The sequence below is a fragment of the Sorghum bicolor genome, chromosome 2, assembly GCF_000003195.3.
Source record: "Sorghum bicolor cultivar BTx623 chromosome 2, Sorghum_bicolor_NCBIv3, whole genome shotgun sequence".
Classification (NCBI taxonomy): domain Eukaryota; kingdom Viridiplantae; phylum Streptophyta; class Magnoliopsida; order Poales; family Poaceae; genus Sorghum; species Sorghum bicolor.
The window spans coordinates 3,885,357-3,903,849 of record NC_012871.2 but is presented as its reverse complement, the minus strand read 5'-3'; the positions used below and the strand labels follow the sequence as shown (position 1 = coordinate 3,903,849).

Here is an 18,493-nt window from a genome sequence, read left to right as displayed (position 1 = left end):
GTGAAATACATGTCGCACACACACGCGCACGCGCGCGCACACACACACACACACTTCTAGTCTTCTTTGTTTTAACATCTTCAATGCCCAGTACGTGTTTCTCTTGCGTAACTTTGGTCTTTGGAGGAGACCGTTATTTCATTAGTCAGTCAAAGAAACATAATAAAAACACTATAGAGAAAGTACGAAACAGCAAAGCACCTGCCATTTGCCCTAGAAAAACAATTGTGTGGTCCATACATTTGCCGCTTGAAGAACCCTATTCTGTTTTTTCAGGTCCAGAATTAGCCTGTCTTGACCACCTTTGGTACCTTGATGTGCAACTCTGTCCAGTATTCAGATGGGTGATGATGATTGATGAACTGGTATGAAGTATGAACAAACCAAACCAAGTGCAGATGGTCATGGTAGTGCAACAAGTACCACACATATGCTTCTCTAGCCTTGTTTGTTTCTGTAGAAATCTGCAATGCCAAGGGCATATTGTTGTCAGGAAGCAAAAGATATTTTATATGCACCATGAAACACCTTTTCCTTTTATTATTTGTACACTACGATCCCATGAAAACATGTTCTCATGTGATTAATAATCCTCCATTCCTCCTAATAGAATGGAACTCTAAAAATCTTCCTAATAATAGAATCCTATAAGTAGAAGATTTATTTTAATTAATGAGAGGAGATCATAAAAGTTTACATGAACTGAGCAGCACCTGTTTGTTACTGGTGACGCATGCATTCATCTAGCTTTTATTTTGTATATGTATCCTATTATTCGCTAGCTCCATATATGTTTGATTGGCTTTTCTTTTCCCAGTACAAAAATACACAGTGAAGACGTTGTTGAATTCTACCAAGGACGTCAGACGACCCGACCCATGCAAGTCCAATTCTCTGACAAGGCTCATCTTCAAGAATACTAGTAAGCTGACTAGCTGAACATTCACAGACCACACAATCCCTGCACATCGTTTTTGTGCTGAGAGCCTGGAGATTGTGAAGTCCTGCAGCATCGTGCACCACGGTAGTTGCCGACACGTACGTACAGTACATTGCCTCAAATAATCACATAACTTATTAATTAACAAAATAAAAATAAAAATCCCTCCTTTATATATAGTACATACCACCATGAAGCTGTAAGCAGTTAAGCATCACACGATCACCACTGAAGGTTTGTTTCTCCGACAATGGAGCTGACATCAACGATGACCATGGCAATGGCTTTGGCGGCCATCTTGGCCGTCTTCGCCCTCAGCTCCGTCGCCTCAACACGCGGTCGCCGCCGTAAGGCCCTGAAGCTTCCGCCGGGTCCGTGGGGTTGGCCGGTGCTGGGCAACCTGGACGCGCTGGCGGGCGCGCTGCCGCCGCACCGCGCGCTGGCCGCGCTCGCGGCGCGCCACGGCCCGCTCATGCACCTGCGCCTCGGCTCCTACCACACGGTGGTGGCCTCGTCGGCGGACACCGCGCGTCTCGTCCTCAAGACGCACGACTTCGCCTTCGCCGACCGCCCGGCCACCGCCGCCGGCGCGATCACCTCCTACGGCTACCTCGGCATCGTGCACACCCCGTGCGGCGCCTACTGGCGCATGGCGCGCAAGCTCTGCGCCACCGAGCTCTTCTCCGCGCGCCGCGTCGACTCGTTCCGGCGCGTCCGGACGCAGGAGATGCGCGCGCTCGTGCGCGGCCTGTTCGAGTGCCGCGGCGCCGTCGCTGTCAGGGAGCATGTCGCCGGCGCCACGATGCGGAACATCCTCCGCATGGCGGTGGGCGAGAAGTGGTCGGGCTGCTACGGCAGCCCCGAGGGCGAGGAGTTCCGGCGCACGCTGGACGAGGCGTTCGCGGCGACCGGCGCGATGAGCAACATTGGCGAGTGGGTGCCGTTGCTGGGCCGGCTCGACGTGCTGGGTTTCAAGCGGAAGATGAAGCGCCTGCGCGACCTTCACGACCATTTCTACGAGAAGATCCTCGTCGAGCACGAGGAACGGCGGCGGCTAGCTCAAGCCGGCGGCGAGTTTGTGGCGAGTGACCTCGTCGACGTGCTGTTAGAGCGCGCCGACGCCGAGGAGGGCACGCAGACGCAGGAGTCGGCGGAGGCCAGGCTCCCTCGAGACGGCGTGAAGGCCTTCATCCAGGACATCATCGCCGGTGGCACGGAGAGCTCGGCGGTGACGATCGAGTGGGCCATGTCGGAGCTTCTCCGCCACCCGGAGGCCATGGCGGCCGCCACCGCCGAGCTCGACCGCGTGGTGGGCAGCGGGCGCTGGGTCGAGGAGCGCGACCTGCCGGAGCTCCCCTACATCGACGCCGTCGTGAAGGAGACGCTGCGGCTGCACCCCGTGGGCCCGCTCCTCGTCCCGCACCACGCGCGCGAGGACACGGTGGTGGCCGGCTACGACGTCCCCGCGGGCGCGCGCGTGCTGGTGAACGCGTGGGCCATCGCGCGCGACCCGGCGTCGTGGCCCGACGCGCCCGAAGCGTTCCGGCCGGAACGGTTCCTGGGCGGCGCCGCCGCCGCCGTGGACGTGCGCGGGGCGCACTTCGAGCTGCTGCCGTTCGGGTCGGGGCGGCGGATCTGCCCCGCGTACGACCTCGCGATGAAGCTGGTGGCCGCCGGCGTGGCGAACCTGGTGCACGGGTTCGCGTGGCGGCTGCCGGACGGGGTGGCGCCGGAGGACGTGAGCATGGAGGAGCACGTCGGGCTGTCCACGCGCCGGAAGGTGCCGCTCGTCGCCGTCGCTGAGCCCAGGCTGCCGACGCACCTGTACGCCGCCACCGACTGATCGGAAATACGCTATGGACGAAGATTGGCGCACTTTTGACGTCAAATTCTACTTCACTCGATGCATTGCAATGTTCAATAAAAGGATCTGTTACAGCACTCGAATTCGTGTGGTCGTTCAATGAAAAGGATCCAACGATCCGTATATAGGCATATAGCCTCCTTCTTACCTCATCAACCTCAGCCACCTCCTTCCCCGTGACCTCCCTCGTTGTACACAAACGAAATGGCAGAGCAAGTAGAAAACTTCGTCCAAAACTTTGTATGAAGGAGTAACAACTTGTCAAAAAAAAAGTTTGTGGAAACTACTTTTTCTATATTTCAGGTGTCTAAATTTTAAGATGATTTCATGCAACACTCTTGTACTATACAATTAGTACAAGTAAATTGTTACTTTTATGATTTGTTATTTATCTTTGTGTAACAATTTACTTGTCTGAAATCATCTTAAAATTCAGACAAGATAAATACTCAGACGATTTCATGCAACGCTCTTGTCTGAATTTTAAAATGATTTCATGCAACACTCAGACGATGGTGGCGGGTTCAACGCGGGTGTGTCAGTTAGGGCTCCATTGAGCTTCTGCTATCTCTCTCTCTCTCTCTCTCTCTCTTCCTTCTTCTCTAACTCTGACGAATTTAGAAGAGATGGGGCTCGGGAGAGACAGGGTTGGCGGGAGAGTAGTTTTAGGGTTCTAGTGGTGACAAATGTGGTCGGACTAGATTGGGGGGGGGGGGGCACCTATGGCCATGGCAACAGCAGTAGAAGGACAAAGTGGAAGAAAGAGATCGCTGCAAGCGTCTCGCTCGCGACCGCGAAGCTTTAACAAGACCCTACCGTCCATGGCAAGGCGGTGGGCGATGGGCATGCAAGGAGAGAAAGACAATAAGGGCAAGCCGAGGAGGTGCGTGTTTCACACACTGTCTTGTCCCGTCCTTTTTCCCCAGAGAGAGAGAGAGAGAGAGTTGTGATCGTGTGTGTATGTGGCCTGTCGCATAGTTCATTTGTCTTGGGCCACGTACCGCAGGCCCATCCTCTTGGGTTGGAGCCCAGCCAAAAAAAAGCCCTGCTTGCCGATTGTGACGATTTTGTTTGTAGCGGATAACGTACGTACCCTGCTGCTCTCTGCTCTACACTCTACTCCACCTCTGCTCCGCAGCTCATGGCCATGGCTTCCTCCTCCGTCTCCCTCCGTGGCGCCATCCTCCAGCGGCCCCACCTCGCGCCCCGCCCTGCCGCGGCCGCTGCCGCCCGACGTGCCCCCACGACGAGGCGCCGCGCCGTGCCCGCCAAGATCTCCTGCATCGGATGGGTAGTAATTCTTCTCTCTGTCTCTGTGGTGGTTTTACCCCAGCGGCGCGGCCACTCGTTTCTTGACTATGAGAGACGGCTGACTGCCTTTGGGTTGGGCAGGACCCCGAGGGCATCCTGGGCGCGCCGCAGGGCGGCCACATCGCGCGCCTCGAGTTCCGCCGCCGCCTCGAGAGGGACTCCGACGCGCGCGAGGCCTTCGAGCGCCAGGTGCGCGAGGAGAAGGAGCGCCGCCGCAACGAGCGCGAGGTGCGTGCGTCTTCCTCCCCCACCTACCGGCGTTCCGTTTTCTGGGCATGGGGCAGCGGCGACGGCGGCACCCCCGCTCCTGACGGCCGCGTTCCTACTGTCCAACTGCTGCTAGGATAGGCGCGGGTGATCCCGGACACGGACGCCGGCCTCGTCGAGTTCTTCCTCGACACCGACGCGCGCGAGATCGAGATCGAGATCGGCAGGCTACGGCCGAGGCTCAACCACGACTTCTTCGGCCATATCTCGCGCGAAATAGCACAGATCAAATTTGCAGTCACCAGAACAGCGGTAGGCCTACCCTTCCTTTGTAGACTGCAGATTAGAATGATGAACCGGCTGAACTCTGCTGAAATCAATCTTTTCTTTTTGTTGTAAACAAAAAAATGCAGGAGATGGAAGACAGACTGATCGAGCTGGAGGCGATGCAGAAGGTTCTTCTTGAGGGAGTTGGTCAGTTAAACTCTGCACTGACGGTCGGCATTAGCGTGAAATCTACATTATAGCCGTGTCTAACTGTAACGGTTCCTGGTATTGCAGAGGCGTATGACAAGTTGCAGAACGACCTTGTTACGGCGAAAGAACGGCTCATGAAGATCCTGCAATCAAGTGACAGAAAATCGACTGTAAGATCCATACAAGGATTAAATAAAACTCTTTCAACTTTTTTCCCCCTGAAACTCCTCGATCGGTCAGTTAATAAATTGGTTGCTGTTGTTAACTAATTTTACGCAGTTGCTGGAAATGGTGGAGCGGAATGAGCTCAATATATCCATATTAACACTTCTTGATGAGAATATTGCAAGTGCGAAGACGAGTAATCAGGTGGACGCTGTGTCTCAGCTGACTATCAAATGTGCTGAATAGACTAGGAGTATGGTACATCTTTGATCATCTGCATTATTTCCTAGTTTTACTACTTATGCGATTTTTGTTCATCTGCTTTGCAGGATGAGGCAGCTGCTTTCTTGGAGGATGTGAGATCATCTCTTGTGAAATATATAACAATATAAATCTTGTTTTTACGTATTCGCAAAGAAAAAGGCTCATTGCTTTGGCATTGTAGTTGTATCCAAGGCATAATTTTCAGAAACATTGGGTTCATTGGAAAGCGACATGTACTTGTATTTTGTTAGGATATATTGCGGAGTGGAAATCCGAATTATTTCCGCCTGTCTGTAGTTGGGCCGTGTCCTATCTGAACTATCGGTGTCTTACCTCATGAGTCCTCTATCGACTATCGGTAAAGGGAAATTGTACTAGCAACATACTGTAAAGCTTGGACTCTCTTCTAGCTAATTTTACTTCTGGCACATCCTCAAAATTGCTGTTTTCTTAATATAAGATCGGGATGGTCTTGTTTATTGAGTTAATATATTTAATGTTTAAGTGGATGGATGTCTTTCCTCTTGATGATCGTGCCATTTTTATTCTTTGCATATATCAGTATATATATGACAAGGGAATATAGTTAATCTTCAAATTGCATTTGGAGTCCATGTAGCCCCCAATATTAAGGTTTTGAAACATCACGAGGCACATGTGTCAGAATGTTGCAATGCCATCTAATTATCTGTTTGACTTCTTGTTGGATATTCATGGCCTGCTAGCCTGCTTGCAGAGCTCTGTCAAATCACTTAGTTCAGCGATGGGAGCATTGTTTCTTGTACATTCTAGGTTTCAAATGTTCTTGATCCCATGAATCATAAGCTTAAAATAATTGAAAAGAAAGGTGTACATCAATGCTCATCCTACTGCTCTAGTGTTAGAAATGGTACAAAGTTTTAAATTCTAAAGTAGAAAGTTTAAAATGTGCTAGTATACAATTTCTAAGTTTATAAAATTTTACTTCTGGCACATCCTCAAAATTGCTGTTTTTTTAATATAAGATCGGGATGGTCTTGTTTATTGAGTTAATATATTTAATGTTTAAGTGGACATGGATGTCTATTTTCTCTTGACGAACGTATCATTTTTATTCTTTGCATATATCAGTATATATAAGAAGGGAATATAGTAAATCTTCGAATTGCATTTGGAGTCCATGTGTCATGATGTTGCAATGCCATCTTATCTGTTTGACTTATTGTTGGATATTCATGGCCTCTGGAAACCGGAAGTCACTTTCTCACAATTTACGGCTAAATAGGAAACCATAAATTAAATAGTAATTTATTTTTTTTTCAAAAGATCCGTTATTGGCTTTCATTGATAAGAGCGAAGTTGAAGTATAAACAGGATTACAATATGGGGCTTATTATAGTCATATAGGGTGTGTTTGGTTGTCCTCCAAACCTAGCCTTTTCCTTGGATAGGCCAAATTTTGGTTGTTTGGTTGTCTGGCCAGCCTCTGGAGCCAGGCTTTATCTGGTCATGTACAGCCAGGCCAAAATAAAAACATTAGGTTGGTGTTTCTTCTGGAGCCAGACTCCAGTCGGCTCCGTGCTAGCCCATGTGCTGCTTCTCCTCACCTCCCAGACGCAACACCTTCTGACATCATTGTCTCACCGTACTCCTCCGCGACTAAGGACCACGATGCAAGCCATGGGCTTCTTCCCCGCCCGCAACCCCGCCCTGTTGTTGGTCACCGGTAGTCGTGGCCACCATGGAGACCCTGCCGGAGCACCTTCTCCTTTGCTGCAGATCCGGCCGTGAGCACGCTTAAGTCCACTTGTGAAGGAGAAAAGGAGGGTAAACTCATAGGTGATTATATCCAAACCAAACAACAACTCATCCTAGCCAGGCTCAGCAGTGCACGCAATCAAACAAACATGTCTTAGCTTGCTAGGGGTAGGCTTGGACTAGCCTGGCTTAGTTTTGCTAGTCAGGCTTGTATAGGAAATGAACCAAACACACAGTGTGGCACAAGTTGTGCCCGCCCCAGCCACCCTTTTTGCTTAAGATTGAACCCCTCGCCACCCCTATTAAAATTAGTAGGACAGACTACATACTAGGATTGGTAGCAACTGCACTATGCCCAGATTGTTGGCCAAGAATATTTTCCTGCGTCCCTGCCGCCAACAATAGTTGCAGGCCTTTGTTTCCGGTATAAGCCCAAGTCCTTGCCTCATCTTGGATGCTGCTAAGGATCTGCCGCACAGACCTGGAGATCTTCCTAAAAACTCTATTGTTCCTTTCCCTCCATATCTACGAGATGACAAGTATGAGTAGAGATTTGACGCCTTCTCTGGTGATCGCCGGTTGTCCATCGGCCATACTCAAGAGCCACTCTTGCAAATTGTCTGTATGAGTACAGTTGTCCAGTGCTAGGTTTGGGACATGAATCCAGTGAGCTACCCTTTCCCAAACGCTCTTTATGACGCAACACTCTATAAAAAGATGAGTTACAGTCTCTAAATTCCTTATGCACCATTGACAGAAAATACTCATTTGTCTAATCTCGCACCTGCAACCGCGCCGCTGTCTAGATTCCACCCTTCATTAGCAGCCATATGAAAATTTACACTTTGGAGCTGCCTTTGTTTTCCATGTTAGTTTAGTCGTTGTGCATCTGGTGGATCCTTCCATCTGCAAGTTATACGCTGACCTCGCTGAATTTGCTCATCCCCGGTGTGCATTCAGACTATCCGGTCCTCCTGTGTTTCTGATAGCACAACGTCTTGAACTCTTTCCCATAGGCTTACAAATTCAGCAATTAGTTGTTGGGTCAAATTGTAACCGGTATCTCTGATCCACCTATTTAGTGTTATCGCATCGAACATAGTGATCGGTTTTTCCTCTTACTATGCTTGTATAAGGCCGGGTAGAGTACAGCCAGCGTCTCCCCTTGTAGCCATCTCGACGTCCAGAACACTGCCTTGCACCTATTACGTACCCAGCTCCACCTTAGTTGCTGCACTGTCAACCGGAATCTGTAGGTCGTTCCATGGTCGTTCCCTACTTCCCAGGCAAACCACGGCCATCGAAGCCTGCTAAAGCTTTCAAGGTCTTTTATTCCTAGCCCATCATTCTCCGTTGGCCTACACTATTGGCCATGCCACCTTGTACTTGCAACCAGAGAGGTCACCATGTCCCGCCCACAAGAAACGTCTCTTGAGCTTGTCAAATTCCTTTACGAATTTATTTGGAGGTTTGATATATGTCATTAGATATACTGGCTGGGCTATAATCACTGATTTAATGAGTTCTCTTCTTCCTGCTATGCTAATCAAACGCTCCTGCCAACCTTCTATTTTCTCCTTAGCCCTGTCGTGGATATACTGACAAAAATAATCCTTGTTCGTTTGGGCTTGTCAGCTGAATCTGTCAGCCATTCAGTAGTGTTTTTCTCTCACAATAAATCAGCCAACAGCTTCAAACGAATATACTGCAGATTGTTTCTCATGAACATTCTACATGGGAAAAATGTAAAGTTGTATTGTGTTGATTCACAAAGCCACAAACAATCTGCTAATCCATACTCATCACTTACTGTTCTCTCTTATTCAGCACTTGTTCCTGGTGCCCGTGCGTGCCTACAGGTCGGCAGCCGGCAGCCACAGCACGTAGTTCCGCGGCATGAAGTGGCAGATCTCCTCCCCGCGCGTCGCGTTCAGCATCTCGAAGTATCGGGCGTCCCAGCTCGTGGTGTTGGCGTGGCACATGGCGATCGCGGTCGCGCCGCCGGCCTCCGCGTGGCCGCCGTCTCCTCCGAGCCCCGTCAGCTCGACGCGGAGCGCCTCCACGTCCGCCGGCCGGTGGCAGTAGTGGACCATGTACGGGTACGCCATAGGGTGGCACGGCACCGCGGCGGCGGCTCCCGCCTTGCCGATGCGCGCGACGCCGTCTGGCGCCACCACGTACCTGGCGGCGTCCTTCCTCCCGTGGACGACGGTGACGACGGCGACCAGCTCGCTGGCACTGACCCCCAGCGAGGCGGCAGCGAAGTCGGTCGCCGCCTGCTCGGAGGTGGCGCAGGTGTGAGGGTCCGGGGACGGGGACTCGTTGGCGCCCTCGCATGTCCGGAGCGTGGCGGCGACTTGCTCCGCCTTGTTGGATCCGCGAGGGATCCGGAACATCCGCAGGATGGTGTCGAGCTGGCTGTAGCTGAAAGGGATGGCGTCCGCGTCCGCCCGTAGGACGAACCTCTGGGGACCGGGGAAGCCGTCGCCGCCGCCGAACTTGGTGCCGTCCGGCAGGACTGTCCCCGGAAGCAAGCTCTTCCTCGTGAAGAGCATCCCGGGCTCGACATGCAGGCCATGGCCGCCGCGTGATGGCGGCCTCGCCACAGCAGCAGCATCCGTTGCTGCAATGCAATATACATGGTGGCTCTTTGTTAAGGCCTTGTTTATAAAAAATCAAAAACTTTTCAAGATTCTCTATTACATCGAATATTACGACACATGCATAGAGCATTAAATATAAATAAAAATAAAAACTAATTACATAGTTTGTCTGTAAATTGTAAGACGAATTTTTAAGTCTAGTTATTTCATGATTGAACAATGTTTATTAAATAAAAACGAAAATACTACGATGTCAAAATTCAAAAAAAAAATAGATCTAAACAAGGCCTTAAGTCATCATGAAATGGTATATAGTTCAGTTAATCCCAAGAAATATGAATTCATCACGATAAGGTAAAAAAAAATTGTGCGTGCACCAGAATCGCCTTGCGTCGGTTGATTCCATATCACCCGATATGTCGGGGGCTCTTCGGGTCCGGCGTTCGGACCGATTCCGTCGTCCGGCAGACTCCCGCCAAATTTTTTTGTTGTTTACCAATAGATTTTCCCGCCTAGCACCTACAGTCCAATAGTAGCACGCGGCAGATTTTGATTCACACTCATCTCATCCCACGTCATCTGAACTGGCGCTTGCAGATAGTTTTAAACAGATTTTAAAAAAGCCATAACTTTTATAGTAATCATTCAAATTAAATTCCGATTGCACCATCGGTTTTGTTACAATAAATCCTTCAAAATAAGATCCCACATGGATATATTTAGATAATATTTTATTAACGAACATTTATCTTATGAAGATAGAACATTATTGAGCAGAGATGATGTTCTAGGTTTATAGAAACAATGTTCCGTCTTCAATAAAAAAATGTTCTCAGTTTAGAATAATAATATTCTAGTTTAGATTGATGATAATATAATATAAAAATAAATATAGACAGATAACTTAAATAGTAAATAACAATAAAATTTAGAGTAAAGCATAAGAGAAAACATAATAAAGAAAAATAAAAATGAATATAACACGTATACTTTTTAAACGTCCTAAAATAGACTATAGAATATCACATATACTAAGTGAATAACAGTAAATACACCATAAAAAATCACTAAATATATTATAGAACATCATACATTGTGCAAACATAGAAAACATAATAGAACATATATACTACACGAACAACATTAAATAAACCATAGATACAACTAAATACATAATAGAACATCACATATATAGTAAGTGAACATCACTAAATATATTGTAGAACATCACGTATATAGTAAGTAAACACCACTAGAACCGTAGAACATCACAAACACGTAATAGAACACCACATGTATTCTACATGAACATCACGAAATACATCATAGAACATCATTATATACGACGTGAACATCACATGTATACTACACGGACATCACAAAAAATATCATAAAACATCACAGCCACAGACATAAAAACATCATAGAACATCACATTTATAACATGTGAACATCACAAAAAGTAACATAAAATGTCAAATTTATATTACAGGAACATCATAAAAACATCACAGAACATGATATTATATACCATATGATCATAAAAAACATCGTAGAACATAACTGTATACTATATAAACATCTCATGGAATATAGAATATAAAAATCAGAGCATAAATTAAAATTAATCAATTATAGTAACAACAATAATAATATAAAAATGAAAAGCAAAGAAGAGAAAATAAACATAAAGCATGAATAACAAATGATAAATATATAGGAAAATAAGAAATAAATATGTATGTGAAAAATAAAATAATTAATTAGTGTAAAGTAACATAGAATAAAAAATAAGAAAAGAAAAAGAAATATAAAAAATAAAAAAGAAAACTAATGAACAGCTTACTAGGAGTTAATTACGTAAAAATTCTTCTAAAAATACCAAACCCAATCCTTACATAAAGATTCGTACTGCACATGTGTCAAAGACATAGAAAAATAAATCATGATATAATAATGAAAACAACATGAAATAAAAAGTAGAAGATAAAGTGAAGAAAAAAAATAAAAGTAATCAGAAAAAAGGAATGAAAAGAAAAAGAAATAAAAGAAACATACAAAATATAAAAGAAAGTGAAATGAATAATAAAAAATATGTAAAACACAAAATAAAAAAATAGAAAAAGAAGCATGAAAATTAAAAAGAGAAATAAAAAATAAAATAAAAGAAAAGGAAAAGGAAAGAAAGGATATGAGGAATAAGAAAAAAAAATTAGAGTATAATAAAAATGAAGAGAATAAATACAAAATAAAATAATAATAATAAAAAAGCAACGTAAGAAAACAAAAAAATAAAAAAAGGAAAAGAAAGCCACGTACCTCATCACGTGGGCTCCCAGAACACCTCCCGGCCAGTAGAAACAGTCAAAGAAGATGCCCAATAAACTGTACGCGTGGGAACTGCTGCTGCCGGTCGGGCGCCCAGGCGCACATGCGTCTGCAACTTTTGGCGCGGAAAAAAAAGAGCGGGAATCATCGGACGAAGGTTTTCGTCCGAACGTTCGGACGGGAAGAATTCCGCGATATGCCTCATGCTCGAAGGAGTCTTGGCGTGCAACGACATCACCATGGGAGTGCTGGTCTGGTGGGCTCCAGTTCACCGCATATGCCTCCGGTGTGAAGAAGCTCTGGTGTGCAGCAATATCACTTTGCAAATGCTGGTTTGATCGCTTCCATTTCATCGGATATGCCTGCGGCGGAAAGGAGTGTTGACTTGTAGCAACATCTCCGTGTGATTGTTGGTCTGGTGGGGCCCAGTTCACCGCATATGCCTCCGGTGCAAAGGAGTTTTGACGTGTAGTAACATCACCATGTGACTGTTGGTCTGGTGGGGCCCCAGGTCACCGCATATGTCTCCGGCTTGAAGGACTTTTCCCCTTCACGAGGAGTTGAATATACTGTGATGTTGAGCATAATGATAATTAGTAGTGTAGAAAGTAAAAGTTATGCATTTACTCGTTCGAAGCTCACTAATTTTTAATAAATAATCAGTATAAAATGAGAACCTTGTTGGAGTTTGTGTTTACCAGAGCTAGAATCAGAGTCCAGTGTTGCCATCGACGATGATAATGAGTTGGATCTCTTCCCCATGAAACTCTGTTTGATACTTATCGACGGGGATGACATTGCCGTGGCCACGGTGAAGGTAATAACAAGTAGGAGCAGTATGATACCTCGGGCCATGGATAAAGGTTTTATTAAAAATGGAAGGTAAGGGGCAAAGAGTTTCGTTAAGGTGTGTGTGGACGAGGAGAGAGGAGAAATTTATAGAGATAGGTGACACAGTAATCTAAGGGGATCTCTCTCATATTATATTATATTATATTATATTATATTATATTATATTATATTATATTATATTATATTATATTATATTATATTATATTATATTATATTATATTATATTATATTATATTATATTATATTATATTATATTATATTATATTATATTATATTATATTATATTATATTATGCTTGTATATTTTGTCTATCTCTATCTTTAATGCTCAAAATCTTCCTTATTTTCTATCTTGATTTCATCTCCTCTCTTGATATCATTATCAAATCAAATTATATTTTATCATTTAATATCATATCTTATCATTTAATATCATATCTTATCATTTAATATCATATCATATATATTATGTTATGTATTTATATTATACTTACTCCATTCTAATCTATAAGACGTTTTGGCTTTTCTAGATTCACAATTTTTACTATGCACTTAGATATACACTATGTCTAGTCTAAATATATAGTAAAAGCAATATCAAAAAATCTTATAATTTAGAACGAAGGGAATATATGGTTACTCAAAATATAGTTAAGCATTGCCTCCCATGGTTTGTCTCCCCCTTCCATCACATGTTATGCTTCTCTACTCTCGACTACAGAAGGTCACACATAGTGTCATATACACAGAATGGGGATTCGAGGTTCTAGAGTATGATATTCTCTTTTATCACTAGGAACATTATTTATTTTTTCTTGTGTCTGAATTTGATTATTACAATGTTGTGACATAAATCTGTACCTACATTTGTAAAGTGGTGGGTGTTAATATTCACAAGAATGCAAAGTATATATTGTGCATGCACAAGATACAATGCATGACAAGTATCTCATGCAAAGCATTAGTTTCCGTAATAAATTTTGTTAGTTGTAGCAACACACGTGCATTAGCTAGTCTCTTCTCTCTCTATATATATAGATGATGAAGTTAATACAAACAAACCCATAACAAAATTCACGTTTGATTTGAGATTCTTCGATGCCGACCCTTTTCCTATACACTTCCTTGCATGCGAGAAGCTCTACATATTGGTCCATTCATGGCATGCAAGACTCAACTCAGGTGGGATGCCCGTATCTATTTAAATTTTAAAAATATGAATAGGTAATTACACACATGTCCAAGCTAGGTTAGTGATTCTAAGCATCATTCCAATTCTTTATCATAAAACATGTGTGCACTAGTATGGAAGGGGCTTTACAAATGGCACTTCACGACCGATTAGGCAACAACCAGACGAGCTAACAAATTCGTGCAACCGCCTCTACAAATAGAGACATTTCTAGTTGCAGCCAGAAACTCCAACCATCTTTAGAAATTGATTTTTAAAGACGATTGGCAATATTCAAATATACAAGATGCCCTTAACAATTTTATTGCAGTGTGAAATATATGGCTTAATCATCACATCAGTTTTTATATAGGTACTTTTCACCGTCACAGATAGAGGCCCTAGCTAGCTAGTCTTAGATAAAATCGTTTTTGTATTAGTGATTTTTGATTAAATTAAAATCTCTATATAAAGAGTCTCTTGAAGTTGCCTTATATTATTAGGTATAGAATTCTTATCTGAATATATATCCACATATTTTTGAAGCTCTCCTTCTCCCGCACTAGCTATCCACCTGCAACCCCTCTTATCCTCATGTGGTGGACGTAACAGAGTCTACTTGAAAAAGATGAAACATTTGCAACCGAAATTGCATTAGACGGACCCAATCAAAAAACTTTATGTGGACGTGGATGGACGGATCAAAACCGAGAGTATTTTAGAAGTAATAAAAGAAACAAGTTGGGGAAAAAAAAACGCACAACAACCCGGCCCAAATTCAACACAAACCACACCATGGCGGACAGCAGCAGCCTCCCCGCCCCTCCTCCTTCCTCGAGTCCACGGGACGACGAGGCCACAGCGCGGTTGCTCACTCTGCTATTGGTCGTGATCACCATTATAGGATGTGCGGTGGCCTGCGTGGTGGCCGCCCTGTGCTTGAGGGTGAAGCAGACCTGGCACAACAACAAGGAGCGCCGGCGGCTGACGAAGCGCGTGGTGTGGCTCCGCGACCTGCTGCAGCTGCTACCATCATCGCCGGCCGAGGAGGAGAAGAAGGGCGGCGCCAGCACGACGACGGCCACTACAGCGCAAGCCGTCAGGACGGTGCTGGCGAGGAGGATAGAGGCAACGGTGAGCAAGGTGGACCGCCTCGTGGCGTCCATGTCCATGTCCATGTCCATGAGCACCTGCTGCTGTCTCTTGGGCTTCGCCAGGAGCTACGAGATGGCCAGGAGGCTGGAGCGCGCCAACAAGGACGTCGACGAGGTGTACACCCACTTGCTCCCCGTCGTCACCCAGATCGACGCTACGCATCGCGTCGAGCAGGTGCTCGTCGGAGTCATGCAGCGGCAGCAGCAGCAGCAGCAGGGTGGGCATACTGCGAACAAGAACAATCATTCGGACGCCCAGCGGCCCGCAAGGTCACCTAGCTCAACACTCCTGTTTCATTTTTTTTAGGCATGCTTAGTTCCCCTGAAATACAAAATACAAAATAATGTCAACTATTTTGGAATGATACAATACAAAATATTAAAATTTTCAGAATAACGTTTAATTCTATTAATTTATTACCTTTATAATGGCCTCTTGAGGCTCTTTGGTTTTTTTTGTCTCTTAAGGTTAAAATTAAAAAATAAAGAATAGTTATCTTCTTGCCAAAAAAATTATATAGTATTTAGTTTTATTATATAAAATGATAGACCAAAATCTAAAAATTTTTAGATGAAAGAAGAATTAAACACCCCCTTTATATATTCATTTGCTCCAAAGTACATCAAATTATATATAGGTACAGACGTACAGTGGCTCGAAACCGAAATTAACGAGTAAAACAAATTATACCAACATGTTATTAAGACGCAACTGAATCATTATCATTATATATTTACATTTCTACATATACGTATATTTGCACAATATATGCATACGTTAATTGACACGATCCATCTTTGCTGACACTTTCTGAAGTGAGCAAAGAGTACCTTTCCCAACAGATAGCCTCTTGTCAAGATTCTGTCGACAGTTTGGAAATAGCCACGTATGGTAAAATTAACCGCGAAAGTTTTGCTGCCAGTTAAGACAATCGCCCACAGATAGAGTGTAGCTAAATGGTTAACCTACGCTGACAGTTAAACACTTTTCCAACAATAAAGATCTTTTCCTACAGAACCCTTTAAATTAATCTAAGCCATTAGATGGTCATAAAAAAATTAATGGTGTCACCAGAGTTATGGTTGACCATGGGAGAGCAAGGTTCTAAGCCATTAGAAGAAGCTCGGACACACTTGTCATTAGATGAAAAGGATGTCATATGGAAGAAACACTTGGGTTTTTTTTTTGAAGTTAACACTTTACTTTTAAATAGTAGAGAAATATTGTTTTTTGTGTGGTGGTTGGTGGTGCGTGGGAGCGTTGGGGTGGAGTGGGGGTGGGGTGGGGGATTTGTGTGTGCGCGCGGGGTGGGGTGGGGGATTTGTGTGTGCGCGCGCACACACACGAAAAGAAATTTGCAGGGCACATATTTTTAGGTGAACACACTTGTTATTGGGTGAAAGGAATATCATCGTATGGAAGAAACATTTCTGCTTTTAATAGAGACTAATATTTTTTTTTTGTGTGGGTGGGGGTGTGGAGGTGGTGGGATGGGGTGGGGATTGTGTGTGTGTGGAGAAGCAATTTGCGGAGCACATATTTTCATTAAGAGAAATTTCATGTTTAACATGATTGCAGCATACTATATAACATGTGTCTAATTCTGTAGAGCAAATGAAAGCAACGAGTTCGATTGGCAACCACTACTATCCGAGAAGAATGACGACCAGGCATCAACAGGTACATCGGAGAGAAAAATACTATTCTATAGCTAATAAACCAAGCTAATAGTTCAAGCGAGAAATAATATTTTTCTCTCATAACAAATTAGCTTCAGTCAGCCTATCACCGCATAAATCATTAGCTGAGATAGCGAGGCTGATGATCAGTATGGCTTTGGCTAGCTTTTGAAATAACAGTGAACCGCTGAGATAAACATTATTTCAGTTTCAGGAGGGGCAGCTTTTGAAATAACGGTGGACCGCTGAGATCGCGAGGCTGATAATCAGTATGGCTTTGGCTAGCCCATTGGCCAGATCAGATCGATAACATGCATACGGCTGGAACCGGAACTATGGTTATTATATCCTCTTAAAGAAACACTTGTGCCCCGGCACATATATGTTCGCGAAAAAAAGAACTGTGATTATTACAATTTTCCTTCGGTCAACATAAAAGTATTACAATTTTCCTTCGGTCAACATAAAAGCTTGATGTGAGCCAAGGAGAGCCGCAAACAAGTCATTAACATGGTCTGAAACGTCAACCATGAAGTTGATGGGAGCCAGTAATTTTTCTAGATATTGCTATATGTTTTTTTAGATAATGAATATAAAATCGGCTTCATCTATCCAAAAATAGAGTCGGGCCAATTATTACAAATCTCCAAACACCACTCAAAAAGTTCAGCTAAAGCACAAAAACACACACGCTAGGTAACAAGAACATATTCTTGTCTAAGCGAAACCAACAAGTCTTTGATGCAGCCATCCATTAGAACCAAAGAAATCTAAGGCTGATGTCTCCAAGTGGGTGGCTACAGAGATTAAAAGACTCTTTCGATCTTCATGGCGCTGTAATAAATATTTTTGCTGACAGTCACTGTGTCCATCTATATTAATCATCTTTTCTGCATGCGGTCACTGTCCCTTAATTTGGAATGGAGGGACTAATAATCATTATCCGACTACGATAGGCTTTAGTAGTTGCATTGCCAACTATATTGTATGATTTTTTACCCACATTCCCACGTCCACATCCACGTGTGTTTACTGTAAACCTTACTTGAGCTACTTGTTTAATAATACAAAAATAGATCGAGAATTGCTAAAGTACTCCCCTTTTAAAAATAGTACGGATCTCAAAGCAGCTCTTGTAAATAGTTATTCTTTTTCATAATTGTTTTCCTTACTAGGACGCGCATGGGCCAGGCGGCCAGGCCCATTCAAGCTCAACTCGTGTCCATCCCCGGGAAATAAACACACCATTAGACCTTGTTTAAATACATGCCAAGTTAATACGTGCACATGACTTCAATATATATATAGATTGAGATAATACATGTGCATCCAAACAAAACATTAAGTTACCAATACCCAGATATTTGGGATTAATTATTGCTCAAACAAAATCTTGGGATTAATTCGACGACAAATAACAAAGTATTGTACAGTACTCAATCCATCCTAAATTATAAAACATTTGACTTTTTGGACACCAAATTTGATCATTCGTTTTATTCAAAATTTTATGCAAAATATTACTTCTTTTGGCGTGGCTTGGTTTATAATAAAAGTTCTACAAAAATGACTTAAATTTAACTATGTTTGCATAATTTTTTTAAATAAGACGAGTGATGAAATTTGAAATTAAAAAAGTCAAACGACTTAGGGAGTACATAAGTGCAAGGTCAATAATAGAGCCAAGTGCTTGGCTATAAGTCAAGTGATTAGAGCCAAGTTATACAGTAAGTTGTCTCAT

The 18,493-nt window shown here is 43.9% G+C and overlaps 4 protein-coding genes across 5 annotated transcripts; 3 read left to right on the top strand and 1 right to left on the bottom strand.

Annotated features, from left to right (window-relative positions):
* Nucleotides 1,129-3,181, top strand: LOC8081144 (flavonoid 3'-monooxygenase). Its single transcript, XM_002461444.2, has one exon. The coding sequence runs from the start codon at nt 1,191-1,193 to the stop codon at nt 2,781-2,783; it is 1,593 nt and encodes a 530-aa protein (XP_002461489.2). The 5' UTR covers nt 1,129-1,190; the 3' UTR covers nt 2,784-3,181.
* Nucleotides 3,902-5,732, top strand: LOC8086433. The gene is made up of 7 exons (XM_002461443.2): nt 3,902-4,095; nt 4,197-4,343; nt 4,464-4,634; nt 4,736-4,796; nt 4,884-4,969; nt 5,079-5,168; nt 5,294-5,732. The coding sequence occupies exons 1-7, from the start codon at nt 3,946-3,948 to the stop codon at nt 5,354-5,356; spliced, it is 768 nt and encodes a 255-aa protein (XP_002461488.1). The 5' UTR covers nt 3,902-3,945; the 3' UTR covers nt 5,357-5,732.
* LOC8081143 (BURP domain-containing protein 4) lies at nt 8,655-12,767 on the bottom strand. Its single transcript, XM_002459325.2, has 4 exons — nt 12,577-12,767; nt 12,282-12,365; nt 9,946-9,996; nt 8,655-9,588 (listed from the first exon to the last, which is right to left on the bottom strand). The coding sequence occupies exons 1-4, from the start codon at nt 12,749-12,751 to the stop codon at nt 8,819-8,821; spliced, it is 1,080 nt and encodes a 359-aa protein (XP_002459370.2). The 5' UTR covers nt 12,752-12,767; the 3' UTR covers nt 8,655-8,818.
* On the top strand, nt 14,551-17,316 carry LOC8081142. Of its 2 annotated transcripts, none has more exons than XM_021452639.1 (3): nt 14,551-15,342; nt 16,683-16,753; nt 16,967-17,316. In XM_021452639.1, exons 1-3 carry the CDS (start codon nt 14,714-14,716, stop codon nt 16,999-17,001), a joined length of 735 nt encoding a protein of 244 aa, XP_021308314.1. In that variant the 5' UTR covers nt 14,551-14,713; the 3' UTR covers nt 17,002-17,316. The 2 variants fall into 2 exon arrangements, with proteins under 2 accessions (XP_021308314.1, XP_002461487.1); XM_002461442.2 differs by having other exon boundaries at nt 16,961-17,316.